At 37.9% G+C, this 12,994-nt stretch overlaps 1 protein-coding gene across 1 annotated transcript in view; it reads right to left on the reverse strand.

Moving 5' to 3' along the window:
• Positions 1–7,333: 7,333 nt before the first annotated feature.
• The window catches only part of ZMAT4 (zinc finger matrin-type 4), a gene marked incomplete at both ends in the record, with an annotated part of 97,099 nt that continues 91,438 nt past the window's right edge, over positions 7,334–12,994 (reverse strand). The window contains one exon of the mRNA XM_083368482.1: position 7,334. Coding sequence (XP_083224608.1) covers position 7,334 — 1 coding nt within the window. The remainder of the gene's footprint in view (positions 7,335–12,994) is intronic.

A 12,994-nucleotide genomic window follows, 5' to 3' on the forward strand; every position in this document is an offset into this window, starting at 1 on the left:
GCCTGGATGCTGCTTTATATCTTAGGACAGATTTATAATTGGTGCTCTCGAATATTTTTTTTTCCTGTGCTGAGAACTCTGGATATTGTTTTCCAATTCTGCTACGTCAGATTTTTTTGTCTATGGTTGGTATTTTACTAAAAGTCTTGACACAAAACCTAATCATCCTAAAGGACATCCATCACCTTTTGCATAGTTGCATAGTTCTACATTTGCATAATTCTACATTTGTACAATTCCACACTTTCAGAAACTTTAATTGTAAATAATCCATGCAGTTTCTTGCACTAAAAGACAAGGCAAATATCCAGAAAACAACTATATATCCATAGGTGCTCTTTTTCCTCTTTCCCACAGCCCCAGCTAATTTTTAAAATCAGCTATCAATCATATTCCCCTGAATTCCTAATTTCTCAGCACTAAAGGAAACCATGTAAGAGCAATCACAAAGATGAAGGGGAATGATCAAAGCAACTGCTTATCAAAACCTGGCTGGCTGAGCTTCTCTAACTACCGTTTCAAATTAAATTCATGAATGTTCTGGCTGCTGGATTTGATAACATCACATTGCTTCTGCTTTATTAAGTGTCTCTGGAATCACTAGTCAAATTCATATCATAATGCATATGTGAAGAGAGATTAGCTAGAAACACTAATAAGAATGTTAATTCAAGAGTCTATAAAGAGAAAATGATTGCTTCCCAGGATAGTTCGTTTTTGATCAAGGTAAGGTTTGCATCCATCCTTCTGTCATAAATACCCGGGAATATTAAAACAACAAAGGTTCTCTCTCTCTCTCTCTCTCTTTCTCTCTCTCTCTCTCTCTCTCTCTCTTTTTGAGGATCTAAATTTTTGACGTAGATATTTGAGGTGGCCCAACCTCTACCACAAATGTGTACTTTGTGACTTTGATCCCTAATTCTGAGAAAATAGGGCACTTCAAGTTTACAAGAGTGAATGAACACCACAAACTTAAGAGGAAAAAAACAACAACAGAACAGCTATCCGAAGTTTCTAAGCACGATTCTTACAGAGTTCAGTTTGATAAGAGTTACTGAGGAAAAAAGGGATGGGTTACAAGAATGCCAGCAGTCTTAACTATTTCTCGTTCAGAACCAATTTATTCCTGGGACAATTAAGATGGAGACACTCTCATCTTCTTCCTTTCCTTTCCTTTCTTTTCCTTTCCTCCTTTCCTTTCCTTTCCTTTCCTTTCCTTTCCTTTCCTTTCCTTCCTTCCTTCCTTCCTTCCTTCCTTCCTTCCTTCCTTCCTTCCTTCCTTCCTTCCTTCCTTCCTTCCTTCCTTCCTTCCTTTACAGAATAACAGAGTTGGAAGGGATCTTCGAGGTCTTCTAGTCCAACCCCCTTATTGAGTAGGAGACCCTATGCCATTCCGGATAAGTGGCTGTCCATTGTCTTCTTAAAACCCTCAGTAATGAAGCATCCGCAACTTCTGAAGGAAAGCTGTTCCACTGGTTAATTGTTCTCACTGTCGGAAATTTCTCCTTAGTTCTAGGTTGCTTCTCTCCTTGATTAGTTTCCATCCACTGTTTCCTGTCTTGCCTCCTGGTGCTTTGGAAAATAGGTTTGCTTCTTCGTTGTGGCAGCCCCTCAAATATTCCTCCCTCCCTCCCTCCCACAATCTGGCAAAGAGACAAATCTCTTCACTGATAATTGAGAAACTTGTTATTTATTTTCGAGTCTCCTATATTTTTATCAATCCATGAACCAACCGTTGCAACCTATTTCCTATATTAAGATTTTGGTCCTTAAAAGAATCAAGCTCTTGCAGAAGTAGTATCAAGTAAAGATGCTCAGCAAACTGGACCATAAAAAACAGACACCACTGCTGAATTAATATTTGGTTGCTTGGACTCTGATTCTCAATTATTATCATTTTTTACTATGCATTCAGTCTGATCCCTTCGACTTCACATTGTTATACATTTTCTCTCCAAATAAACATAGATCAAAGCTGACAAATTAATTAATTTGATGGCATTCAGTTGAGCTTTTTGATGATTGCATGGACGGTTGGCCACCAACTTTGTTATTTGTTTATATATAAATAGAATTTATAGGCTGCCCAATTCCTATTAAAAAGTAAAAAAAAAAATACAAAATATGGGGGGGAAAATCATGAGGGGCCTAAAGAAAACATCTAATTAGAAAAACACATCCAGCAGGGGTTCCATCTTCACCTATCCCAGGGGTAGGCAAGCTCGGCTCTTTTATGACTCATGGACTTCAACTCCCAGAATTCCTGAGTCAGCTATGCTGACTCAGGAATTCTGGGAGTTGAAGTCCATGAGTCATAAAAGAGCTGAGCTTGCCTACCCCTGACCTATCCCGAAGCCTGGGAAAAGAGGGTCTTTAACAGGTTCATGAACATAATCGGTGTTGGAGTCATTGGGATCTCTAGGACAGGGGTCTCCAACCCCCGGTCCATGGACCGGTACCGGGCCGCAGCATGCCAGCAACCGGTCTTCACAAACAAGCAAAGCCCCATCCACAGGATGCAGGCAGCACACAAAACCATGCACTCTCCAGTCCGCGGAAGAACCTCTCTCTATGTAACCGGTCCCTGGTGCCCAAAAGGTTGAGGGCCTCTGATCTAGGGGAATATCATTCTAAAGGCCAGGCACAAAAAGTTTAAATATAGGGTTTCTCCATCTTTCTTTAAGAACTCATCACTTCTCATCTGTGATTACTTTTGAATATTGTTATCTATATATTTTTCTGGGATTCCTTTGAATTTCTTAAATATTTTCTCATTTTTCTTTTCCTTACTATCCTATTAAGATTCCCTCTACTTCTCAACATTCTTGACTGAGATATCGTTTCCTATCTTTTCATGCTTGACACCACTCTAAATCTATTTTCATTCATCATGGATGAATCTTCGCCTCCTGTTTTGCTACTACTATCCAGAACAGCTTGTTCTGAAAGTCTCCTGAATCTTTTCTTTGAAATTTTGGGATTTCTTTTGTCATTCAATGTCCCTTCTCTTTTTTTGATAGCTCCTGTGTTCACTTCTACACACAAAGCAAATTAAATATATTCCTTATGTTGATCATATATTTTGATTGTATGTTCTACAGGTCAAAATATAAGGTCAATGTAAGGAACGTATTTAATTTGCCTAACATATTCTATGCACATTTTCTTAATGTAGTAAGTTTAATTCTCTTGCTAAATAAACTGACTGTAATAGACCTGCAATGTATGTTTCTGACCACATCTTTCTAGAGAATGCTTCCTGATTTCTCATTCCAAATCTATAGGACCCAAGAAGTCCATCTTCTTTTCTGAATTATTCTATATTTTTATCTAAAGGGATACCTTGGTACCTTACTTTGAAACTCATTGCATTTGGTACTCAACACGCTTTGACAGGAAAATGTTGTCCTGATACTCATTGTTTGTTTGGTACTCAACATACAAGCTCGAACTTGTCGGTGTCGGCTGCCTTGTGACCCACTACATCAGAGGTCTTCAAACTCGGCCCTTTTATGACTCATGGACTTCAACTCCCAGAATTTCTCAGCCAGGCATGCTGGCTGAGGAATTCTGGGAGTTGAAGTCCATGAGTCATAAAAGGGCCGAGTTTGAAGACCCCTGCACTACATCATTCCTTATGGGAAAATATTGTTTGGTGCTCATCGTTTTTGGTATTCATCGTGCCTCCTGGAATCAATTAATGATGAGCACCAAGGTACCACTGCATATAAAAACTCCAGTTGATTCCTAAACATGAATTAGAAGTAGACAAGTGTTCTGAATGTATTAAAATGGGAATTTGCTTGGACAGCCTGTGTGTGATTATTCCTCTAGATATCTATGTGCATCATTCAGTGATTTAAATTTATTCCATTCGATTAGCCATTTTCCTCAGATCAAAAGTGGCTTGTTCCACTGAATTCAGTCAATCTATTCTGCAATCATTATACGTTCTGTGTGTATCTCAGAGTTCACCTAGCCCACGTGTGCTGCCATCCGCAATTCAATTTAAACTAGGCTAGCTCCATTAAAAATCCCTCTAGAGTGAAGGCCATCTTCTCCTTAACAAAGTAAGCTTTGTGTCTTTGACACAAAAGGTACAAGGATGCATAGAGCAAAATTATTTGCATTTCTGAAGAATAGTAACCATTAAAAAAGCAACCCTCAGTGGAAACATTTTGGTTGTGGCCTCGAAGAGTAATAAGAAATGCAGAGGAAATTGCAAGGAAAAGCAGACGCTATTATTTTGACAAGAGTTTATTTTTGGATGAGAAATAATACAGGGAAAACAAGCAGAAAACTCTGCTTTGGAATTTTTCCCAACCCCTTTAGCAGCAGCCCTTCAAAATAACAAAAATATGTTGCATCTGTATGCAAGTGCCTGTCCTGGCCTCACGTTGCACATATATATATGTTTGTGAGAATGTGTGTACTGTGAAATACAAGATAGACTTGAAATGAGCCTCTCTGAGGCGCACGATCAGAATATTGTAGGGACTTAGAATGGAGCAATCGCCAATATTTTGAGCTGCTGTCCAAGGTCCTCTCCCACAGGAATGCACTGGAGAATTTTTCCTGCATTCCCCCACCCCCCCACCCCACCCCCGGCAGTACTTTGCTGGATCAAGCCCATTTCAGACTCACGCCTTCCTTTTGCCACCTTCTTTCCCCATACTAGGTTTGTTCCATTTTCATTTTTGGAGAGCTATCCTGCTGCCTGAATTTCAAGCCACAATGACCTAATTTATTTCCAACACATTATAGGGTTGGGAAGAATAACAAGAGAAGACAGCAAGTCTAAAGAAAGAGACAAGGGTTAACCTAATTTAGACCTGGTGAGGCTTTTGCAGTTCCTTATTTCCAGACTGATTTCTGAATCGGCCATAGGTGAGATAGATAGATAGATAGATAGATAGATAGATAGATAGATAGATAGATAGATAGATAGATAGATAGGTAGATAGATAGATAGATAGATAGATATTTGGATATAGTCATATGAAAGGATTTATTAAATGTTGAAATGGGAGACATTTTGGCTAATTTTCAATATGTGAAAATTATAATGAAAATAAGAATATTGTATTACTAACTTGTTGATACGGAAATGAGATAGATAAGAAGTGTATTTATATTACTACATATTGGAGAGAATTGTGTAAAGGGAAGGGAGGTCACTTATAAATATAAAAATGAGAAACTTCAAATGTTGAACTTTAATATCAATGCAAAATTAAAGCTGGGAAAGTATATAAGGTGTTTGATGTCTTAAAGATGGAATGTCAAAATATAAAATATACAAAAGTATTGACAAATGTAAGAAAACTACTAAATAACTGACGGATAACAACAAGAAGTATGTTATTAGATAAGAGATAATATGTATTAAAGGAAAAAAGAGGAAATTCTGGTTGCAACAAATTCAAGATTTGTAATAATATATATTTGTATGAAACGGAATTATTGTAACCCAGACACCATGTTGCTTTTCAAAGATACTATTGTAACATTGGAAAATCAATAAAAAACTTGATAGATAGATAGATAGATAGATAGATAGATAGATAGATAGATAGATAGATAGATAGATAACCTTTATTGTCATTTTTTTTTACTGTGGGCACAGTGGCACACATTAAGAATGAAATTTAATTGCTTGCTCTCAAAGTGCACAGATACATAACACATATTTAAACATACTATATACAATACTATATATATATATACTGTATAAACAGAAACTCACTGTGTATAGAAGCGAGTTTTGGTTTTTGTTTCCAAAGAAATGGTTTATTCCCCACCCCTTCCCCTCTCCTAAATACCTTTTTAAACATGCAAATGGTTCGATAAAGCAACAGGGAAAAGATGCAGCAGTGTAGTAGTTGCATTAGTGTGCCACGGCTTCATTTAAACATGAGGGTGAAATGGGACAGTGCCCTCACTCCAATTTTCATTGAACAGCTCACACAAAGCTGAATTTACTACAATCATTATCCTTCCCCCACCATAAACAAGTCTAGAGAGAGACTTTTTCTACCATGGCACCATCATTTAGCTATAATGGAATATTTCTTAGGATGTAAAAAGGGAATACAACCCAATTTTTTTTTAAAAAAAAATGAAAGTATCGCTTTTTCATAAATTCATACTTAGGCACACATGCTACGGCTGGATCTGAATAACAGGATGGACAAGACTATAAGAGGTATTGCCAAAGGTGAGAGGCAGATTTACATTGGCAAACTGGATGGAGAGCTTATTTATACAAGGTTAAACTCTTCTTTTGCTCCCAGAAAATAAGTCCTATTCATCAGACGCTGAAGTGCTTCACTTTAATCTTTCCTTCTGCGCATCTCCCTCTCACACATACACAATTCATAAATGCATATATACTGCGTCACAATCTCCCACTCGATTTCCATCCTCCTGATTTTGACAGCCTCCTGCTGTCCTTCTTTCTCCTTCGTTCTGCTTTCTGAATATATGGCATTTTCACATTCGTGGCTTTTTACATGTGCCAGCTGTCAGGCTTAGCCCAAGAGCAACATAGAACACTGTGATGGTTCAGTTCTTTATTTGCTTACACCAGAGGTCCCCAACCATTTGGGCACCAAGGACCGGTTCCGTGGAGAGAGGTTTTTCCACGGACCGGAGAGTGTGTGGTTTTGTGCGCTGCCTGCATCCCTTGTTTGTGCGGACCGGTTGCTGGCATGCCGTGGCCCAGTAACGGTCCACAGACTGGGGGTTGGGGACCCCTGACTTTCACCATATAGACAGAATCTTGCCAGACTAAACCTATACTAGTGTACCCTTAACAAGCAAAGCCCCATCCTTGGGATGCAGGCAGCGCACAACCCTGGGAGATTTTTGGGAGTGGCTATGCCAAATTTCTTCCTCTTTTTTCCGATCCAGCTCTGGACTGTGTTGCCTCTTGTCTTGTCACCCTCCTTGAAATGTGCATGTCCTTCCTGGGAAATTGCCTTTTGACTATAGGCCCATCACACCACCTCCCTCAATGTGAACACAATCTACCACATCAGCAAAAATCATGCCATTTTGGGAGAACGACCTAAACTCCTTTCTCATTGCTAGTCTGTTTATTTAAATGCTTAAAAAAAAATTTTTTTTTGCTTGCATCCGATATCCAGAAATGCAGGTTAATTATAACGGGAAGGGAAAATAATCCTGTCCCTATGTCTTGCTCACTCCACCAGAGCTAACAGAGAGTCAGACTTACTTGTTCTGATGTTTCGAGCCCTTCAAGTGTGCGTGATACTGTTCTATTGAGTTTAGAGTGACGTTACAGATGTTGCAAGTGTATGTCCGCTTCAGACCTGTGGACAGAATACATAACAGGATGAACTGCGCCATCTTATGGAAAGAGCCGGCTTGAAAGCTGCATTTACCCCAATAGGCTACTGCTACCCTGAAATCGTCCTCTCTTATGGAAGCTCCCACAGAAATCTTCTAGGTCTTATTTTCCAAATTCTCCTAGAAAATCATCACCTTCCATAGCTAGAAGACAGTGAAAATGGCAAAGAAAGCTTCTAGGTCTATTCTTCGTTTCCCAGGCCTCCATCTTTAAAGCCAGAGACTCTTCCCCCCCCCCCGGTGGAAAGGATGACAAAAGGATGGCCATACTTTTAGGGTGTCATCAATAATATCTTGTAGATCAGCTGAAAAAAAATTGTTTTTTTTTTTTGCATAACTCTACCACAGCATATGTATGCATGTGAGCATGTGTGTGAAAGAAAGAGAGATTAATTAATGTGAGCTAATTCATTTTCAGGGAACAAGGGAAGTTTTACTTTTGTATACATAAGTAAACTTCTTATGACCTTCAAGATCTCATCTTCTGCTGCTGTTCTCTAATTCTCACTGTCTGCCCTCCCTTCCTTTTGACTCATGATGTCCTTGCCTAGGAAAGTTCGCATCCCAACAGACTTCTTTCCCTGTGCACTCTTTCTGTTCTTATGTACTGCTCTGATTGTGCTACACGGAAATTTTCACTGCTGCATGGGAAAAAGATGTGGAGGAAATAATGGCTTAGTCCTTTAAAATAGCCATGTCAGAACACCAGCAAAGTAGTTAATAAGAAAACAATTACTAACTGAAAACCAAACCACACTTCTGGGGAGAAATAGCAAACTGAAGATGCTCCGCTAAAACCCTCTGGACAAGGAGAGGGCTTAAGATCACCCATAAATACTCTGTGCATTTGCTTCTTCTGAGAAGACCCCCTGATAGGGGTTTCCCATGGGCTTATATAAGGTCTGCGAGATGAGAAAATAGCTATCTTGCTCAATTTAATTTTTGCGGCTAGACTTAATTTAATTTTATTTTAATTTTATATTGGATTATTTTTAAATTTTGCCTTGTAAACCGCCCTGAGTCCTTTGGGAATAGGGCGGTATATAAACCGAATAAATAAATAAATAAATTCAAAGTCAGTGTCTTTAAGGACGCTGAGCCCGGTTATTTCCTTTTCTAATCATTTAGGAAATTGTTTGCTGCTTTTTAGCTATTAGAAACCTTTGGATCAACAGGTTTTATAGCATCAGGTGAATTTCCTTCAATCCTTACCAAAAGGAGTTTTAAATACAAGTTTAAGGACTTAATTATTTTTTCTGGAATAAACAGCAAAAGGGTAATTAAAATGTTATTTTTATAAGGTTATAAATGGACTAAGAGCCTAGATAAATTTGAAGATTTTGAAATTTTCTGTGGGAAAATACTTTTGTTTTTATTTTTATATTTTTTTAAAAAATGATAGGAGGGGACTTTGAAGGGTGGACACTAGAGGGAACTAGAAGGAATTAAAGATTACAGTCAAAGGAGTGATTAATTTAATTTTGACATACTAATAGAGAATGGAGCAAAATACTTTAGCATTGGATTGTACTGAAGAATATTTGTGAACAATTGACCCAGAAGTTAATTTTAAAACAGTGTGCTTCTATAAATAGACTGTGTTTAAAAGATATTATTGAAGAGAAAGAAATTTTACTGGACAATATTCAGACTGATCTGAAAGTGAATTTAAAAATGACAGGGTTAGAAGTAGAGTTATGGTTAATATGGATAAAGATGCTACACTGGATACATAAATGAAAATGGCTGATATCAAAAATCAAGAGTTATGTGGATTATTTCCCTATATTGGATTTACAGAAAAAAACTTGTTAAAGTTTTAAAGAATTTTGGGAGAAGAGACAAAGAAAACACCAAAAGAAATCAAACTTCAGGGCATTATTTGAAAGGATTAAAGATCAAGATTGTTCAGAAAAAATGGAAAGAAGGAATATAAAGTTGATTTATTTTATCAAGATTAAAATAGATATACTGTCATGTCTGGTAACTCTTAATGGTCCTTTGCTGATTAGGGAAGAATGATAACAAGGCTTTAAGGATTTATTTACAGATGAAATATGGGAAGATCATTTGTTCTATTTTAATAGAACATAAGTTTTAAAAATTGTTTATACTTGTTTATACACAAGAGTGTATAAACAAATATAAATACCTCTGTATCTCTCTGTGTGTGTATAAACTTTATATATTTCTTTTCTTTTTCTTTACTATATTCTTCTTTTTATTTTATTTAATATTTTTCTTTCTATTTTTTCTTTTTTGCATTTTCTTTTTTTTCTTTTTGATCTTTTATTTTTTTAGTATGCATTTTTTTATCTTTTTAACTCCATTGTTTCCTAAAAATTATTATTTTAAAAAATGAGAATAACCATATGCACAGTTCTCTCTGTAGATATCTGAGGGGTTTCATGATGCTTGGATTGTGCCCTTAGCGTGCAACATTATATTACATTTCCCTATTGCCTGAACAGACGGCTGTACAGCCATTATCAGCTTAACATATGTTGCAATGAATGTCTGAAATTTGATGACAATCCCAGATTAATTTTGCAAATGTTGAGAAACTGAGAAGATTTTAGGAGTAAATCTTGACAGTTATCAACATGTGACTGCCACCATTCATTGCAGTATTTCTGAAAAGTGAAGAAATAGGTAAACTGTTTCCTAAATAGGCAGCTGCTAATATCCATACTACTGAGGTCCTTGTCTACATTAATACCTCTTTGTTTGGGTGTTAGTCTTGCGGGGTAGTCCAGACAAGAAGCAAATATAGCAGACATGTCAAACACAAGGCCCGGGGGCCGGATCCGGCCCGCAAAGTGGTTTCATGTGGCCCACAAAGCCATCCTGGAAACAGTGAGGGAACAGCCCCCACTGCCTTGGCCCTGGCCCAGAGACCCTCCTTCTGCCAGAGACCCTCAGATCTGTCCCACTCCTGCCCAGGCCCCCATAGGCACCCTTGATGCGAACGATGTAGAGCTGGCCACGCCCACCCAGTAGGCTACACCCACTCTATCCATGCCCACCCAGTAGGCCACGCCCACCCAGCCCCTTGAGGGCAACCGCAATGCTGATGCAGCCCTCAATGAAATTGAGTTCGACACCCCTGAAATATAGGAACACTCAGTCTAAGTTTAATATAAGGTTACATTAACAGTATCTTGCAAGTACATCTCTCCCCTCCTCCCTTTACAGTGCAAGAAATTAGGAAGGGATATTTACCATGCCTGCATTTCTTCTGCAGGCACTTATCTGACTATTACCTATTCTGCAGTTCCTCCACCATTCTCCCAAGGTCATTCCCACATACCATTACAGTTTGTGAGAGAATGAAGGAAAGAAGGGAAAGGAAAAGGAATAGGAGGGAGAACAAATACAGACGGTCAAGAGATAGAAGGCAGGGCATTAGCAGCTTATCCTATAAAAGGCAACTGAGACCAAGTAGCAAACAACAACAACAACAACAACTTGGAAGGAGCATTTCAAACCTTTAATGAATGTACTAGTAAATGCTGGCTGGAAATTGTCCTTGTAGTTCCCAAGATTCTGAATTTACCCCAGACTAGCATTAAAGTTACGTAACTGAAGCCTGCTTATTCTTGTCTTGATCCTGTTCTGCTGTGTGGAGCACACTGGTGTGATTGTGCTGGACACAAAGTACAGGGAGTCCTTGACTTACCACTGTTTGTTTGTTTGTTTGTTTGTTTGTTTATTTATTTATTTATTTATTTATTTATTTATTTATTTGATTTGTATACTGCCCTTCTCCCCAAGGACTCAGGGCGGTGAACAGTGACATAAATATCAAAATGCACAAATACAGAAATTGAAAACAAATTAAACCCTAATGCCCAAATGCAGAAGATAAGTTACCTTAAAACAATAATTAAAACAAAACCCGTCAGACCAGACCGGATTGCTCAAACAGATAGGTTTTTAGGTCGCGTCGGAAGGAGCGAAGGTCGGGAGCCATCCGGAGCTCAACCGGTAAATGGTTCCATAGGTCAGGCGCGCCCACAGAGAACGCCCTCCCCCTGGGGGTCACCAGACAGCATTCTACGAACGGCGGCACCCTTAGGAGGCCCTCTCTGTGGGAGCGCACTGGGCTAGTAACTGTTTGAAGTAACCGGCTCTAAAAAAAGGGATTTATGATTATTTTTCACACTTACGAACATTGCAGCATCCCCACGGTCAAGGGATCAAAATTCAGACCCTTGGCTACTGACTCATATTTATGACGATTGCAGGGTCCTGGGTCTTGTGATCCTCTTTTGTGACTTTCTGACAAGCAACGTCAATGGGGAAACCAGACTGACTGAAGAACCCTGTAACTAACTTAACAACTGCAGTGATTCACTTAACCACTGTGGCAAGAAAGGTTGTAAAATGGGACAAAACTCAATTAACAAATGTGTCACTTTGCAACATAAACTTTGGACTCTATTGTGGCTGTAAGTCAAGAACTACCTGTAATAAGAACTCAATAACTCGAAGAAGGCACACAAGTGGTATTAAATGTTCTGGAAATTCCATCCAGTCTGGGAGAATGTGCAACTCCACATCCGGAGGAAGAAAGGTTAAGAATGAAGGCAGACAAATTTTAATTTTGCAGAGATAATTATCCTAGGGAGTTCCTGGTTTTTGGAGAAAACCTGGGAAAATGAGGTAGCCTTAAAACACACTAGTGATCACATATTAATCATTGGTTATAAGAAGAATAGTTCATGCACAGAGCTAATATTTTACTTTTTATATAGAAAAAAGGAAATATTTATACAAGCATTTTGAAAAGGAAGGCTTTGGACTTAAGGAATAAAATAATGAAAGTGAATGAAAACCTCTGGTGGAGAGAAAACAATTGCAGAAACCATAATAAATAATAATAATAATAATAATAATAATAATAATAATAATAATAATAATAATAATAATAATAATAATAATAATAATAATAAAAAAATGAAATAATAAATAAACCCCTAATTTTACCAAAAAGAAAAAAACCCAACCACCCTGCTTAGAACTGTCCATATTCTTAGATGCTACGTTAATAATGTTTAGTTCTTTGATCAGAACTTGAGTTATTAAGTTTCCACCATTCTTAGACTGTGAATCTAACTCTAGATTATGCAAACATCATAATAATAATAATAACACACAACTGATTAAACTTGAACGTAGCTTGGAATGATTACAAGAGGAAATTCAACTCCCTACCATATGATTAGATACTCAAGAGCCTAGAAATAAGAGGAGTCAGTAGAAACACCAGAAGCTTTGTGCAAAGATCAATGACGCAATGGAAGACACAGTGGCTGATCAATGGTGATAGACTAGGAGAGGTTAATATCAAGAGAGAAATCTTTCAAGGAGACTCACTATCACCACAGTTGTTTGTCATTTCATTGATTCTTCTGTCAACAATACTGAAGACCATTGCTGTCAGGCCAACATAAAAAACCACCTCCTTTATCTGGACAATCTAAAGCTGTATGGAGAAACACCATCTGAAATAGAATCACTGCTGAAGACATGGAAAGTTCATCAGAGATTTGAAGAACGAAAAAGGGCACCAGAAAATCACTGAAGAAGGCTGAAGAAGATGCACTGAAGCTTTATACCA

The sequence above is a fragment of the Vipera ursinii genome, assembly GCF_947247035.1.
Source record: "Vipera ursinii genome assembly, chromosome: 8".
NCBI lineage: Eukaryota > Metazoa > Chordata > Lepidosauria > Squamata > Viperidae > Vipera > Vipera ursinii.